This window comes from Balearica regulorum, chromosome 2 (genome assembly GCF_011004875.1).
Source record: "Balearica regulorum gibbericeps isolate bBalReg1 chromosome 2, bBalReg1.pri, whole genome shotgun sequence".
NCBI classification, from domain to species: Eukaryota; Metazoa; Chordata; class Aves; order Gruiformes; family Gruidae; genus Balearica; species Balearica regulorum.
In genome coordinates, this window is record NC_046185.1 from 98671189 (window position 1) to 98687937 (window position 16749).

Sequence of the window (16749 nt, forward strand, 5' to 3'; positions counted from 1 at the left end):
CTTCCCTCCTCTCTCTGCCTGTAGCATGGCAGAAAAGGTATCTTTGCTCAGGTCACCCTTGCTCAGGCATGTGTGTCTCCCTCCCTCCATTCATGGCTAGCAGAGAGATCAGTGCCGAGAGGGAAACTAGTGCTCTCTTGCACAGTTGCTATGGTGCTGTGGGCGCCTACTGCCTACCTGTTGCCTTTTCCAGATCTGTCAAGGGACAGGGATTAATGCAAATGTGGCTGTGACACAAGTCAGTGGTGCTTGGTCATGGGCACTGCTCAGCTGGGCACCAAAGTCTTTGGTAAGAGACCTACCAGTCAAACAGGAGAACGTTAAACACTTGAAGCCATTTTAAAAGCAGACACCTGGCACCTAGTTGCTGCCCTGCTTTTTTTTTTTTTTTGGTGCAAGCAGTTAGCCATGGCTAGGAGCCCTGCAGTTGTCAGCTATATCTCAGTGCAATTTTATACAGAGGCATATTCACAACATCCTGTTCCTTTGAACTCAGCTGAAACAGCAGGCTGTTCCTTTGCTCAGAAATGTAGCTTTGTTCTCCCTGCTTAGCTATTCTCTTATGTATCAAGAGACAAGTCCAACATCCACTAAAGGCAATGGAAAGACATGGTTGGTTTTCAATGGGCATTAGATCAGCATTCAGATAAATACACAATCCAGTAAGGCAAGCTTTAACTGCTTCTCTTATTAGTAATCCAAACATTAGTTTACTCAACAGAGAGATTTGATCTTTATTTTTACATTATTTCCAAGTTCAGAAAAGGTTTAAACTCTGTGCCCAACCAAGAGTTTGTATTTTCTATTGCAGGAGAAGGCTCAGAAACCTACTGTGCCATAAAGTATGAAATTGTGGGTTTCAGCAGATCCTCCTAATAGATGCAATAATTAAAGTTGTTGTGAACATGGTATAAGGAGAAATCCATGCATTTTTTTCCTGAGATTGCCTTCCGCTGCTTGTACACAGTGTTCAGCTTCTTCCAACAAGCACCCTAGAAAGACTCAGAATGTTACTTTCATTGGTCGAAGGGCATCAGTCAGACAACACAACCACCTCTTGACAAAGCATGTACCAGGCTACCTACCTTTCCTACCCACCCTGCCCGTGAGGTGGACATGAGAAAGGTGCCTCTTCTAGCCTTAAACTCTTGGATGTGCTCAGAAGGAACAATTGAGTGCTTTATTTCTGAAACAAGTCTGTGCCCTGCCCAAGCTGACAAGCTAGACAGCATCACTTCTCAGCCCATCAGTTGAACTACACTGTGCCATAGCTTCATCTCGATTCTTTGATTCTAGGAAGTTTTTTTCTAAGCAGACTGCTATTAGTAATGACACCTGCAAAGGCTCTCTCCTTTCTTGTTACTTTTTTCAGGGTATCTTTGCTGCATAGTTGATTTGAGAGACTAGCCATCACATCTGACACACAGATGAGCCAGGCAGGAGCACATGAGTTATCCTACTACAAAAAAGGCACCTTTCCTGATGCCATGCTTCTCTCTCTGTATCACAGGGTCTTTGTGCTGCAGGGAGCTAAGATCCTCACCCAGGAAACAGTGGAAGAAATGCCACCGGCTGCAGACAGACCATCATTTGTCCTTCTGAAACTATGGGAAGGCACTGGGAGACTATTAGCACTTGAGTAACTTCACTGCAGGGGAACTGAAATTACTCTAACTTGGTGGAACAGTCTGTATGGATATATATATGTCTACACAGTTTTTATTCCAAGCCTGGCCAGGTAGCCTTAGCTTAAAATACCTAAGAGACAAAATTTAGTGAACAGCCTGGGTTAACTGCATGGTGAGAATGTACCCTGAGATCTCTTACTTCTCCTATTTGTCAGGTTGTTGGGTAATTTTGAACTAGCTGAGTAAAATTTCTCTGTTTCCTTAGGGTTTTTTTTCTCCTTTATTTCTGTTTTTCTACTGTTCTTTCTGGGCAACACAGAGTGATTTTCAGATTTTCTTCTCTATTGCCAAAATAATTTTTTCACAAAACCTGCCACTTTGGTCAGGCCTGGAGCTGGGCTGAAAGAATAGGCTGTTTCTGATGGGCTGCCTTACTCAGCTCCTCAGGTGGGATCCCAGCTGCTCAGGAAACGAGATGAGCTCTTGCTCCTCCCCTTAGTGATTTAGTACAAGTCTGGCAAGAGAAGAGGAAGCAGAAAAGCTTTTTTCTTCCTGAGAGCAATAGTGAAAACTACCATGAGACTGTAAAAAAATAGGGTCTACCTTTTTGTTTGTTCTGCAGTGCCTGATCTGTGGTTTAAGAGTGGTCCTGTGCTGCAGCTGAATTTCCTTGGTTTGGAAGGTGGAAAGGAAGAATGTGTCACCTGTAGCTGGAGGTAAGAAAGTAAAAATCCAGGGTAGGAGCAGAGGTGAGCATGGTGTGGGACTGATGGGGGAGGGAGGTGGGTAGAGCCTGTGGCCCGAGTGGAAGTGGGGATGGGCGCGTTTAGCTCACCAGAATGGGGTGGCAGGGCTGATAGCACGAAGAGTGCGAATGGCACAATTGCTTTAACTTAATGCTTTTGGAAGAGCTGGCTGTAGTAAATGTTGTGTGCACATTGAAGGTAGAGGCATAGGGGATTCCAAATTCAAAAGACTGACCAAACATATCAGTCTGTTATGGAAACAGTCATCTCCTTCCATGTGGACAACCCACCTGTGCTTTGTATATCTTAGCCCATTAGTTGTTTTTTTTCCATTGTAATTTTAGTACTTGTTTTGTCCTTCCCTTGTATGCTCAATGCTTGTCAAATAGATGTTCTTGGGACCTGTACTATCTGAAGATCTCTCCTCTTTGCTGGTTGCTCTGCGCAGTAAGTTAAAAGCATTTGTTCTTATGCTTAGGGTCCCACCATTTTCTACTGTCCCAAATCCCTGCTGGTCACAGCTTTTTCCCTGTATGCTCCTGCTTTTCTGCCTTCCTGTGTGTATACAATGCCTTTCCAACCTCCTGTTTCTTAGGGAAAAGGAATCTTTCCATGGAGCCATCCAAGATGTGAGCTAAAATTAATAATATAATAATAAAAAAGTAAACTTGATAGAATCATGATAATGTGCATGTGCTCAAACTTAGTGACTGGCTGGTTACTAATTTGCCTCTTCCTGGATCTTCTCGTTTGTTTTATTACTTTCAATTAGTGTGTAACAATTAAGATTAGATAATGTTTTCCCAGGAGAGATAGGTAGTAGCAGGAGTCAGCTCAGCTGTGCCCCATGATAAATCATTTACTTATGCCCTAACAAAAAGACAGCTGTGGGGAGCAGAGGAGTCTTTAATTTTTGCAAGACAGCTTAGATCCAGATTGTTTCATTGATGCAGTTGTAAGTTATTGGGCTCAATGACAGAGTCCTCAGTATAACTGTTTGTGGCTTCTACTGCGGGTTATTTCCTTCAGCAGTACCCCTGGCTCACCATCTAAAGGTGAGGGGTGCCTGTACCTCCTTGATTTTCAAAACTTGGGCAGTCCTTTTCAGTCTGTTTACCTGTAGGTTGGTGGGCAATTGCTGGAAAAAACATGATGATGTGGCATTTTGTTCAGTTCCTCTTCCCTAACCTAGAACAAAATCGGCAATGCTTTGTAACGAGGGATGGAAGTAGATATGGAAGCAGTTCTTTCTACCCAAATGTGATCAGAATGTTACTCCAGTTAGTACTGAATTTAGCCAATTTATTCTGGTGTCCATGGATGATGCATCTTTTGCTGTAGGAGAAGGGAGAAAAACCCAACAAACCTGCTCCAGAAGTTTCTTCTCCTATGCATGTTTGTAGAATAATCTTCCAGGTTTCAGCAAAAATAAACCTGGACTTCCAACATCTGAGATGAGTGTAGGACCCACTGCACTGCCATTAATCAGGTTTTGATAGTAGGTTGTACACAAACTGTGTGTATTAGTTTGACTTATTAAAAACTAGAGGGGTTAGATAATAAAGCAGGCACTGGAAAAATACACAGTTGAATTAGATGACCTGTTTTTTTCTCTTCAGCAGACATCTTCATGTCCTTCACTGTAAAATCACCCACCTCCTTGTTTCAAAATGGATTTTTGTAATTTTTTTTTTTTAATCCAGCCTAGCTGGTCATTTCTTCAGTGTCTTTTCCAGGGCATCTCTCTGTAGAGACATTAAACCTTTCAGCAGAGTATATTTTGATGTTGGGGTGACACTTTGCTGTTTGCCTTCTGCGCCTTCCCCCCCCCCCCATGTATGGAGATGATGGACTCTAATACCAATGAAAGCCTAGAAATAATGATCTGCTAATAACCTCAGTGCTCACTCATGAGTGAGTGTTATCTGCAGTGAGAATTCCCCTTTTCTGCTGAGTGATGTGTCTGTGAAGCTTGTGATGCTGCTGTACAGCCAGCATATGTGGGGATTTGGTAATGAGGCCCTAAGTATTTAGGGAAGTTACTTTATTACTGCTGAAGAGATTTAAGAATGGTTTTGTTAAGCTTTATAATCATGATACTGCTGGCTTCTGCTGCATACAAATGAGCAGCCCAATCCTAGAGCTCTGCTGCTGAGGGTTGTACTTACTCCTGGAAAGATGCGGTGATTATTTGATTAGTCAGGAGGCTGAATTCTACTGTTTTCTGTATGATAAGCAGTTTTAGCAATGTTAAACCCAAACCAAGGACCTATGGTTGAAACACTATCCTGTTACATGTTTCAGAGTTATCTGCTCCCCAGACTTTTATTGCCATAAATAACTCTAGAAGTCAGGCCTCACTGCCAGAAGTGTTAAGTGCTGCAAATAGTATAGAGGATGACTCATTTAGTGAGATAAAGGTGGAGCATGATTCAGTAGGAAGAAAACTGATATACAAAGGAGACGTTTTTGAATGTAGATGACACACAAAAAATCTGAACAAAGCAATGTTCAATCATCATAAAAATGAAACAAAAGACTCTTTTTTTTCTTCCCAAGAGGGAGAAAAAAAAAAAGGAAACTCTTATTTCTAATGACAAAGGCCATTCTAGCAAAAGCCCAAAGTGGGAAGATGTAACTGTGTCATTCCTTACCCAAGATGAACTGTGGACTGAATAGGAAGAGATGAATGGAAAATTCTTCCCAATATGTCCAAACTAAACAGATTATTCAGCAAGCAGGTTGCTTTCCAGATTGTTCTGTGTCTATATAAGCTGAGAAAGGAACTTGGCTTTGAGCTAAACAGTCTTGGGAGACCACGAGTCCTTAAAGCTTCAAGAAACTCACAAGGATATCTCTATCTCCAATATTATTGCAAAAATAATCTCAAATGTGGTTGTCTTTCATAGTGGTGAAGTCCGTGAGCTCATTTCTTCATTGAAGGTAGTGCTGGGCTGAAATTCAGCTTAAAGCCATTCATGCTTATTCCTGGTCCATACAAAAATTTCAGGTGTGGTTTTACCTGTGTGTTAATGCTCAAAATCCAGAGCAGCATGTTGTAATTTGGAATCTGTCTGGGGAATAAACCTTTTGTACTGTGTCTGTAAAGTTCAGTGCATTCAGTCTCTCTGTTCATAGGTAAACTGCTGGATTTGAGCTCTAATGGAATAAATTATTTTTACAGGAGGTAGCACAGGCCAAATTTTCTATTGCTACTAAGGGAGAGCTAATAGTTAATAGCTAGTGACAGATTTATGTTTTACCCTGTAGGTTGCCCAGCTCAAATGTAAAATATCACTTGAAGTTGGCTTTGTTAGTGAAAAGTATGAGGTTCATTTTTTTAAAAGCTGTACTGAATTTTTTCTTCTTGGGGGAGGGAGGGGAGGAGAGTGCCTTCCTCCTGTTGGGAGGATAGAAACTCTCTAAGGAGAAATAGCACAGACTGAGTGTCAATAACAGAGTATGTGCAATTTAATACCAGACAGCTTTTTAATACAGGAGGAAAAAAAGAACAGACACTCGCCTATTTTATGAAGGGGAAAAATACAAAAACCTGCCTGCAGTATGTTACCTAAATTTAGCCACAGAGGCTAAATAATCCTCTCAGATATTCAAAAAATCTGAGGGAAGTAAAGGCTATGGAGATGCTCTAGCCCCATTTTCCAAAGTGCTGGCAATAGAAATGTTAGGCAGGACTAGTGGCCAGGCTGCATGGTGGCACTTGCTTGTTTAGTCCCTCTTATGAAAGTTTCTGTTTGATCTTCAATAATGTAAGTGACCAGGGTTAGAGATGTGTGAATGGCTTGCCTCAAATGACAGAACTACTCGGAATCATCCTTGGTTTGAGCTTGAATTGTTCCTGTGATCAAGCAGTGGTGGGATTGTGCTTTGGATGACGCACATCCACGAATGTGTTAAACTTCTTGCAAACTCCCTGAAGACCTTCTTCTTCCTCACGTCTGTACTTGAAACCGTATCTGGAAGAGGCATCTGATCCTTAACACAATGCTCGACAACAAAGAAGAAGCTCGAATTCAGAAGCCAAAATAAACCTCAAGTTATCATTCAGAATGAAAAGAAAATGAACACTAGCTGCTTAGTCAAATATCAGTTCCAGAATTTTTTTAAAAAAATCTGTTTTGTAATGGTTTCTTAGCCTGAGATCAAATGTGAATTGTAGATTTCTCAGAAGTGTGAATATTTAGGATTTCTGAGGCCTTAATTTAAGTGTAATTATAAGCCCTGACAACAGTATTTCTTCTAGTTTTGTGGACTTAAGAAACAAATTTGTGGCATGTAACTTCCAGTGAGTTTTTCAAAGAGCGAGTTCTTAGTACTGTTGCTGTCTCCTTTGTCCCCATTTGAAATGGGCCCAGAAGCCATAAACAACTGAAAACTGCTGCCTGCTTCTGTTTGTATTAACATCTCCATAATACAGTTCTCTGTTGAACAACTTGCTTCTAAAGTCTTAGAGGAGATATGCCTGCATGCTTTACTTGTGCGGAAACTGAATCTCAGGGTGATCACGGCAGGGTCAGAGCTGTAGCAGGGGTCCTGTCTCGTCTAATGAGGCTTATCTTGTTTTCATACACTTTTCCCAGTCCTGGCAGTGGTACTTTGGCTCTTGATTATTCTCTGTATCCTCAACTCCTCAAGAATGTCTGATGATTTTTGCCTCTGTTTCCTGTAAGGGCCATGATTCGTCTTCAAAAGATGAAACCATTAAAACTTGTAGAGCACTTGGCATTCAAATAAAACTTCGTGATGTATTTCTAATGCCAGAGTTTTCATTTAAGAAGCTACATACTGAGAACATCCAGTGAAGAATGCCTGCTTGAGGCTCTCTTCATTGCTTAAACTCTGCAGTAAACTTTTTAGTGGCTTGAAAAACGGTGCAGGCACCTAGTTCAGTTCCTCACTGTAGTCAGTTACACCCAGAGAGGCACATTCAGGAAAGCATGTGGCAAAGGCCTGTGAAGCCAATTTTTGAGCATCTTCCCAAAGAGGGTCCATAGAGGAGCTCTTTACAGTTCAAGTTCTCAAGGGTCCTGTGAGCTGGTCAGAGAAAGCCAGGGTAGGATGCGATAGTACTAACCTACTAATAGGCTGTCTTGTAAAGAACACTGTGCTCTTTGGTTAAATGAACCCAAACTTTCATATGCTTTTATGGTCTGTGATTTTTTTGTTGTAACAGCATTTGAGTCTGATCATAAGCATTCCAACACTTAATTATATATTTTTAAACAGCAATTAAGAATAAAACCAAATTACTTTGATAACCCTTCTGAGTGGCTGCTTAGTTTCCACATGTTAGACATGAATAAACAACGAACAACTTTATTGCCAAGACCTGTCAGGTTTTTCAACTCTCGGTTGATAGTTCTGCCATCTGCCCAACCTCTATTGGCAGAAGCTAGAGCTTTTGTATGAAGAATGCTTGGACCAAATCAAAATCACAGTCATTTGACATCTGCCAGTCTTTATAAGCAGAGTGGGTATGACAATGTTGTCTTATTTTTTTAGTTGTAAACAAAAATACAGAACATCTACCATCTTGTAGGAGCTGACTCCATACCTTTCCTGAAATAACTGAACCAGTCACCCAAAAAGCACTGGGGTTCAGCTGCCAGTCAGCATACATAAATGTCAGAAGCCAGTATACAGCAAAACATATCTTGGCAAAAAATAAAAGCATGATGAGTGGGCAACGTTGACAAGTGATGTGAATTTGTATTGGTTTTACTAATCTATTCATTCAGGAGAAAAATGTAGTTGAAATATCTTGGTATGGTATGTTTGGGGTTTTTTTTGGTCTTGAAACAGAAGATTGAAGCATGATTTCAAAAGCTTTCTGTTCAGAAGTTCCCTGTGAAGTTATCTTTTAGCAAGTGGGAGGAAAAGGAGCTTGAAATTAAATGAAACACTTTATTTCAGAGCAAGCAAATCACTTTGTTCAATCTGAAATGAAATCCTTTCATCATGTTCTTCTGTGGCTTTGGGAGTTAAGTCCTCTTTAATGAACAGTAAACACCAGTAATTACTCCTTTTGTGTTCAATTTGTAATATTTTATTACAACACTTGTTTATTACAAAGACTAAACAACCGCTGTAGATTTTCTATTTAGTGTGTTTGTAAAAAGTAAGCTGTTCATGGCACTTGAAAAATACAAGAGTTAAACTACAAAATTAGGGGGTTTAAATGCGCCAAAGATGGCGCTGCTTTTCCATTGGTGACTCTTACTACAAGGGTATCCTAAGATTATAGAAAAGTTTAGGTTTAAGTGTTCACTTGTACTTAAAATGTTTTTAGCAGGCCTTTGCTTATTGTAATGATGATTTCTAGAATTTTTAGACTTTTCTCTATATGTAATTCGCCCTGCAACTTTTGGTTGCAAACTTATGGAATAACATGGTATTTACTATTCAAGGGTCACCTCCTCCAAGCTCAGGAGTGATGCATCCCAACAAAGAGGAAGTCAAGCAAAAACACCAAGAGGCCCCCATGGATGAACAAGGAGCTCCTGGGCAAAGTCAAACAAAAAAAAGGAAGCCTACAGAGGGTGGAAGCAAGGACAGGTAGCCTGGGAAGAATACAGAGAAACTGTCCGAACAGCTAGGGAGCAGGTTAGGAAAGCCAAAGCCCTGACTGACAGAAATTAGTCTGGCCAGGGATGTCAAGGACAACAAGAAAAGCTTCTATAGGTATGTCAGTGGTAAGAGGAGGACGAGGGAAAATGTGGGACCCTCCAGAATGAAATGGGTGACCTGGTTACCCAGGATATGGAGAAGGCTGAGGTACTCAATGACTTCTTTGCCTCAGTCTTCACTGGCAGATCCTTGAGCCACACTGCCCAGGTCGCAGAAGGCAGGGACTGGGAGAATGCAGAACTGCCCGCTGTAGGAGAAGATCAGGTTCGAGAATATCTAAGGAACCTGAAGGTGCACAAGTCCATGGGACCTGATCAGTTGCGTCCGCGGGTCTTGAGGGAACTGGTGGATGAAGCGACCAGGCCACTCTCCATCATATTTGAGAAGTCCTGGCAGTCCGGCGAAGTTCCTGCCCACTAGAAGAGGGGGAACATAACCCCCATTTTTAAGAAGGGTAAAAAGGAAGACCCAGGGAACAACTACAGGCTGGTCAGTCTCACCTCCGTGCCTGGCAAGATTATGGAGCAGACCCTCCTGGAGACTATGCTCAGGCGCATGGAAAATAAGGAGGTGATTGGTGACAGCCAACACGGCTTCACTAGGGGCAAATTGTGCCTGACAAACTTGGTGGCCTTCTATGATGGGGTTACAGCATCGGTGGATAAAGGAAGGGCAAGTGATGTCATCTACCTGGACTTGTGCAAAGCATTTGACGCTGTCCCACACGACGTCCTTGTCTCTAAATTGGAGAGACATGGATTTGATGGATGGACCACGCGGTGGATAAGGAATTGGCTGGATGGTTGCACTCAAAGAGTTGTGATCAACGGCTGAATGTCCAAGCGGAGACCAGTGACGAGTGGTGTTCCTCAGGGGTCGGTACTGGGACCGGCACTGTTCAACATCTTTGTTGGCGACATGGACAGTGGGATCGAGTGCACTCTCGGCAAGTTTGCCGATGACACCAAGCTGTGTGGTGTGGTCGACACACTGGAGGGAAGGGATGCCATCCAGAGGGACCTTGACAGGCTGGAGAGGTGGGCCTGTGTGAACCGCATGAAGTTCAACAAGGCCAAGTGCAAGGTCCTGCACGTGGGTCAAGGCAATCCCAAGCACAGCTATAGGCTGGTCAAGGAATGGATTGAGAGCAGCCCTGAGGAGAAGGACTTGGGGGTATTGATTGATGAGAAGCTCAACATGAGCCAGCAGTGTGCGCTTGCAGCCCAGAAAGCCAACTGTGTCCTGGGCTGCATCAAAAGAGGTGTGACCAGCAGGTTGAGGGAGGTGATCCTGCCCCTCTACTCAGCTCTTGTGAGACCCCACCTGGAGTACTGCATCCAGCTCTGGGGGCCCCAGTACAGGAGAGACATGGAGCTGTTGGAGCGAGTCCAGAGGAGGGCCACGAAGCTGATCAGAGGGCTGGAGCACCTCTCCTATGAGGACAGGCTGAGAGAGTTGGGGTTGTTCAGCCTGGAGAAGAGAAGGCTCTGGGGAGATCTAATTGCAGCCTTCCAGTACCTGAAGGGGCCTACAGGAAAGATGGTGAGGGACTGTTTATCAGGGAGTGTAGTGACAGGACAAGGGGTAATGGGTTTAAGCTGAAGGAGGGTCGATTTAGGTTAGATGTTAGAAAGAAATTCCTTCCTGTGAGGGTGGTGAGGCACTGGAACAGGTTGCCCAGAGAGGCTGTGGATGCCCCCTCCCTGGAAGTGTTCAAGGCCAGGTTGGATGGGGCTTTGGGCAACGTGGTCTAGTGGAGGGTGTCCCTGCCTGTAGCAGGGGGGTTGGAACTAGATGATCTTTAAAGGTCCTTTCCAACCCAAACCATTCTATGATTCTACTTACTGTCTCTACCTGATGCTAGTCAGGGGCATTGTATTGACCGTTCTGTTGTAAAAACTGACTCATTGTAACAGCAGACTGACAGCCCTTGCGTGGGCAATGCATCTTCCTGGTGTGCTGTAATCCCAGTTAGAGAGGGCTGCCCCTGGGGACAAGGCTGAGTTTGTTCTCTTGGTCTGTTCCAGGCATCTGCCAAGATAAGTATCTACCCTGCTGCCTGTTCTGGTATTGAGGGTTGAGTCATGCTGCAGAACATAATCACCAGCTAGGAAATACTTTCTGCTACTATTGCATGGTTTTAAACCAGCGCTAAGAGCTCATTCCTTGCGGTGTCGCAGCATGAATGTTTCTGGGTATAGAAGTTGGCTGTAGCAATGGAGTCTCAAGATTATTTGCTCCTAGGGGTGTTTTTTTTGTGTGTGGAGCTGGTATGAACTTCAGTTACTGTTTACCTGTGCTTTGTGCATTGCTGCTTTTCTGGGAAGATGTAAATCTTTCTAGTAGTTCCTCAGGGGAGTCTCCCTCACTGGTCTTGCATTTGAATTTGGCTTCATCCTTTGAAGTGCCCGTGGGCCAAGCTGCCCCTTCCTGTGAGGGGGCAGCCTCTGTTGCAGCAATGCTGTGATTTTTAGTCTACAAGAAAATGAAGAAACAAATGAGAAAAGCTCCTTGGGCTTCTAAACATTTAAGGTGGTATCTAGAATAGTCACATAGAATTGGCAGGCTCGGAGTGGAAGACAGAGGCATTCCTGATGTTTATCCATATTCTGTCACAGGTGGATGTTGATGGTGAGGAAAGGTCTGTTGGAGCACTGCATCCAGTGTTGGATCTCCATCCAGTTGGAGTACTGTGTGAAGCTCTGGGGGCCCCGGTACAGGAGAGACATGGAGCTGTTGGAGTGAGTCCAGAGGAGGGCCACGAAGCTGATCAGAGGGCTGGAGCACCTCTCCTATGAGGACAGGCTGAGAGAGTTGGGGTTGTTCAGCCTGGAGAAAAGGCGGCTCTGGGGAGATCTAACTGCGGCTTACCAGTTTCTGAAGGGGCCTACAGGAAAGATGGTGAGGGACTGTTTATCAGGGAGTGTAGTGACAGGACAAGGGGTAATGGGTTTAAGCTGAAGGAGGGTCGATTTAGATTAGATGTTAGGAAGAAATTCCTTCCTGTGAGGGTGGTGAGGCACTGGAACAGGTTGCCCAGAGAGGCTGTGGATGCCCCCTCCCTGGAAGTGTTCAGGGCCAGGGTGGATGAGGCTTTGGGCAACGTGGTCTAGTGGAGGGTGTCCCTGCCTGTAGCAGGGGGGTTGGAACTAGATGATCTTTAAAGGTCCCTTCCAACCCAAACCATTCTGTGATTTTGGAAAGGAAGCAATGACCTTAAGCCTAAATGTGTGCATAATCCAGTTGACTATACTGGAGTATTGTTTCAGTACTTTGAGTGCCTTCTGTATGTGGATCATTGGTTAGAAACCTAAAACTGAGTTTTAAACTATCATTTGTTAAGGTGTCAGCCTGTGCACCTTCTAAACAATAGCTTTGAACTGTCGTAGAATGCAGGATTAGAGCCTAGATGTATTCCTGTCTCTGTACGTTTGGGCTTGAGCCAACTCAACTCTGCAAACTTTACAAAGTGGCTATGCACATGTATTTCGTAATATATGTGTGTGTATATATATAAGCCCCTTGCCTCATAATAACTTTTTGAGGCAAAACCCACCTTCTTGCAGTGTTGTAATTTATCACTTGTGTGGGAGATAAGTGCCTCTAATTGTATCTTTAATGAGGCAAGTGAGACAGACTGTGAAAAGCCACTTTTCAGGTGCTGTAAAATCAGGTCATGCATGTGGCTTCCTCTGTAGCGTAAGGGTTGTATTAAGCTGAGTAAGTGATAGCCCTTCTCTTAAAGAGCTCCCTGACAGATTCAGAGCTACTGTTAACATCGGCAAAACCACTTCTCTGTATGCATATGTCCTTGTACACTTGCATGCTAAGACATCTCCTAACATGCTTTATACAGAGTCTGTCTGGAAGAAGTCACTCCCTGGCTTTTGGCTTCCTGGGGGTTCTGTAGCTCCTCAGAAGACAGCTGTGCAACAGTGACCCTGTTAGAAGTACTGCAGACCATGGTGAAACTGTGACCATCTGCTTCCCCTTACAGTAAAGTCCAGAGAGTAGGAATGCTCTAGTCTCTTCTCAGGAGCTTGGTTAGTTGTTATCACCATGGAATTCAACTGTTGCCAGGGCCTGTTGCTATAATAAATAACACCACAGAAGGCTTTCTTCTTATGTCCTGGCATACAGACATAATCATCTTTGTCCAGGCACCCTCATCTGAAGTTGAGAGGGAATGTGTTTCTTCTGTGCAGCTGTAATGTTGGTCTGAGCACAGCAAATCTCTACAGATCATTCGGGGGTTAGTGAACCTCCCGTGGGAACGCAACTGAAGACACTTGATATTTCCAGCCTTTTTATTTTTCTATTTTTTCTAGCTGAACAAGATACTGCTATGTAAAATACACACACATTTCAGTGTCTGGTTGGATTTCATGAGTATTCTTCAGCACCATTAGCAATTAGAAAAGATCAGTCCTGAATCTGGAATTCCAAGCAGGCAGGCAAGCTTTTAAATGGGAGGAAATGTAGTCAGGAGATAGGGGCAGGCCAGGAGTAGGGAAAATGTTTGAAGTGTCCTTTGAGATTACTGTACAATTTCTTGATAACTGTTTTGAGTCTGTTCACATACTTAGAATTAGATGTCTGTAGGAGATTTAAAAAACCAAAAAAGCAGCCATGGTTTATACTTCCAAGAGGTTGCTATAAAAGATAGGAGAGAAATGTTAAGGCAGTGCTGTCAGTTGAAGATTATGTCTTGGGTCACTTGTGCTGAGATCATCAGCTGTTAGAAATACATTTTTTTTTTCAAATATTCACATGAAAGACTCTTATATGAAACTGAAAGATTCAAAAAGCCCAAGTAACTATTAATACCTATGAGGAATTATTATTATTTCTTATCTTCCTGAGACCCTAGTAACAAATGAATGTCAGCTTGTGACCTTACCCTGATTCATAGTGGGAAAACTTTCTGCAAAACTTGCCAAATTTCTTTTCCATATATGTGAAAGAGATGTTTACATGACTAATGAGTCTTTCAAGTAATAAGGCTGGTAAACTTCTAGAATCAAATGAACCTCAACACCGGCTGGAGTCACTCTGTGTCAAAGAGACTGCTCTGGATGGATGGCTGCAGGCAGCCCTATGTGTTCCTCTTGTCTCCACTCCAAACCATCAGCTAGTCTGGTGGCAAAGCTGAATAAACTCATTTGCATGGCAGTGAGCCTCAAGTGGTCTTCCCTGCCTCTGTGTGCCTTATTTGACTGTGCAAAGTGTGGCAGTAAGGTTGCTGTATGGCTTCCAGGTTGTAGCGAATGTCACTCGGAATGCATGTGACTGTACCTACCTGTGCTGGCATCCTAGAGCTGCAAGGAACTATCAAATGTGCATCTACTGTCTCTTGAAAAACAAGTGTCTTCCAAGAAATTTTGGGGTTTTTTCCATCCCTAACAAACAGGGACCCGATTCTTGTGTCCATTTTGAATTTGAACAGAATGCAAGTCAAATAACCTTTTGGTGTGGGGGTTTGTTGTTGTTGCTGTTCTATTTTTTTCTCTCTTTAGTAGATGTTTGCAGGTTGTATATGATAACGCTAAAATACAGTTGCTGCTTAACGTATGGCAGAACATGATGTACAGGCTGAGCTTCTTGTTTGCATTTCTGCTTAACCACTTGCTGAGATGATGCAGTTCTAAAACTTGTTTATAAGTAAGTAACAAGTGACATTTTAATCCCTCCAATAGGTGATTTTTTAATTTGTTCCTTCCAACACAAATGACATGATAAATGGAAATGGAATATCAGTTATCAAAGTCAGAAAATTGATTAAATGTAAAATCATAGGCTGTAGTGTAATCAAAACCCAGGTAAACTTTGATTTATGCTTTACAAATTGATTATTGGCACATAAGAAGAAAGACAAGTGATAGTTTGAAGAAATAAGAGTACGTGGGATGTAACAAGTGGCATGAAACTGGCCCTCATATTTATGAAAGAAACTTTCTCAGATCTCAACAGAATTTGTACACTTAGAGCCTGCTCTTTTAATATTTGCACATGATTAAATTGACATGGTGAACAGTATGTTTTTGAACAATCAGAGCTACAGGCTTTCAAGAGCAGACTGCTCTCATGCTGATGCTGACTGATGATAGAAAATCTTCCTCTCATTTTAGCAGCTTTTCATCAATCTGTAAAATTAAGAATGAGCAAGTTTCTGTACAGTCAAGGCACCAGGATGTGTGGTGTTGGTTGAAAAATAGAGGATATTCTTCATAAATACAAATATAGGATATTTCTCTTTAAGAAACCCCATGGAACAGAGCCTATGTGAAGCACAACATTGAAACTGGGGAGAAAGAGGAGCTGTGAGAAGGCTAGTAACAGTGGGAAGGGGGAGAAAAGTGCAGGTCTCTTTATTCCTTGTCTTGTGAGAATGGAAACAAAAGCCAGTCACAGGGATGTGTGTGCTGGGGAAAAATCACTACAAAATCAGAAACAGCTGCTTCTATAATTACTGGTGTCATGTAGAAGAAATCAAAATGTACGTATATTTTAAAATGAGGAGAGTTGTTTTCAAAACTCAATCTGAAGCTGTTGCTTGGCTTGCAGGATGATTAGGAAAACTGAATGGGAGGCAGGACTTCTGCTGTCTACAGCATTATCAGCTCTCTCTGATTTATGCTCCTAAATTAGTGAGCTACTGCAGAACTTGAGAAAAGGACTATCCATGGAATGCCATTCCTCATACACAGCGACACTTTGCTGGTCTTGGTTAAGTGAAAGATTCCCACGTAGTATCACTAGCCTGACACATATGCAGATAAAAAGCACTCTCCTAAGGCTTGACAGCTGGCTGAGGTTATTAACAAAATAAAGCTTGGCTGATTTGAAGGAGAGAGGCACATTTCTGACACTCTTAGTCTGACAACATTCCTACTGACTTCAGACCACAGAAAGCGACAGGATGGATTTTTCAGGGACTCTGAGCAGCCATATTTTTCTTTGAAAATAGGACTGAATAGTTGGGTGGCTACAGAGGAAGTGCCCTGACTATTAGGGAGCACAAATAGCTCACTATTAGGAGAGATGGGGGCAGCAGCTGGGGCTGAGTCTGGAGGCTGGTGGGGATGGAGGTAAAAAAAAAAAAAAAAAGGGGGTTGTGGAGTGAGCAGAGGGAAGGGATAGAGAGAGAGAGGAGGAGGTATGCTTGGCTGCAAAAGGTGACTGGAAACCAGTGATGTTGGACATGGACCAAAACAGAATTTTTTGCAACTGAAGTCAAAGGCTCTGCAGACCATGCAAGAACTGCTGCACTTCAAAGACTGGCTGCTTAGCTAAATCCAAGTAGACTTTCACAGACAGGCACTATGTGATGATTCTTTCCCTGGAGTTTTCTTCTATTCACAATTTGAAATCTTACCTGGGTGGGAATGAATACATTTATCAGGGCTGCCATCTCGGGCTCATTCATGTCAGGCTTTAGGTACCTCCCAGGCAGGCTAAACAGCTTGCGGAGCTGGCCTTTAATGTGGAGCCTGAGCTTTGACATATAGCTTAATATTTGCAAGACTGAGAAGAGGAAGACGGCTACAAGGGGAGCCGCTGTCTGGGTGGCTGTAGTCAATGGAGGACTGACTATTGGTTGTGTGTTGCTAAACCAGCTCTGTGGCTGGCTCTTTTGAGTGTGTGTGTGTATTGTATTTTGGTTCTGCATGTGATACAAATACTGTACGTAATCTCTCCATGGTGACTGCACAGCATTTGTCTCTGTT

General features: G+C 42.9%; 1 protein-coding gene and 2 long non-coding RNA genes across 3 annotated transcripts in view; 1 reads left to right on the plus strand and 2 right to left on the minus strand.

Annotated features, from left to right (window-relative positions):
- Positions 1 to 16749, minus strand: part of LOC142600458 (uncharacterized) — a 99208-nt gene that overhangs the window by 48595 nt on the left and 33864 nt on the right. The gene's annotated exons all lie outside the window — the stretch shown is intronic.
- The window catches only part of LOC142600457 (uncharacterized), a 136504-nt gene that overhangs the window by 30766 nt on the left and 88989 nt on the right, over positions 1 to 16749 (plus strand). Inside the window, exon 2 of the long non-coding RNA XR_012833948.1 lies at positions 2251 to 2344. This is a non-coding gene — a long non-coding RNA (uncharacterized LOC142600457). The remainder of the gene's footprint in view (positions 1 to 2250; positions 2345 to 16749) is intronic.
- STMND1 (stathmin domain containing 1) lies at positions 3300 to 12986 on the minus strand. Its single transcript, XM_075747197.1, is given in 10 exon segments — positions 3300 to 3342; positions 3344 to 3387; positions 3389 to 3432; positions 3435 to 3520; positions 3522 to 3562; positions 6965 to 7052; positions 7054 to 7102; positions 7925 to 7927; positions 11317 to 11497; positions 12900 to 12986. Coding segments are annotated over 10 exon segments (666 nt in total).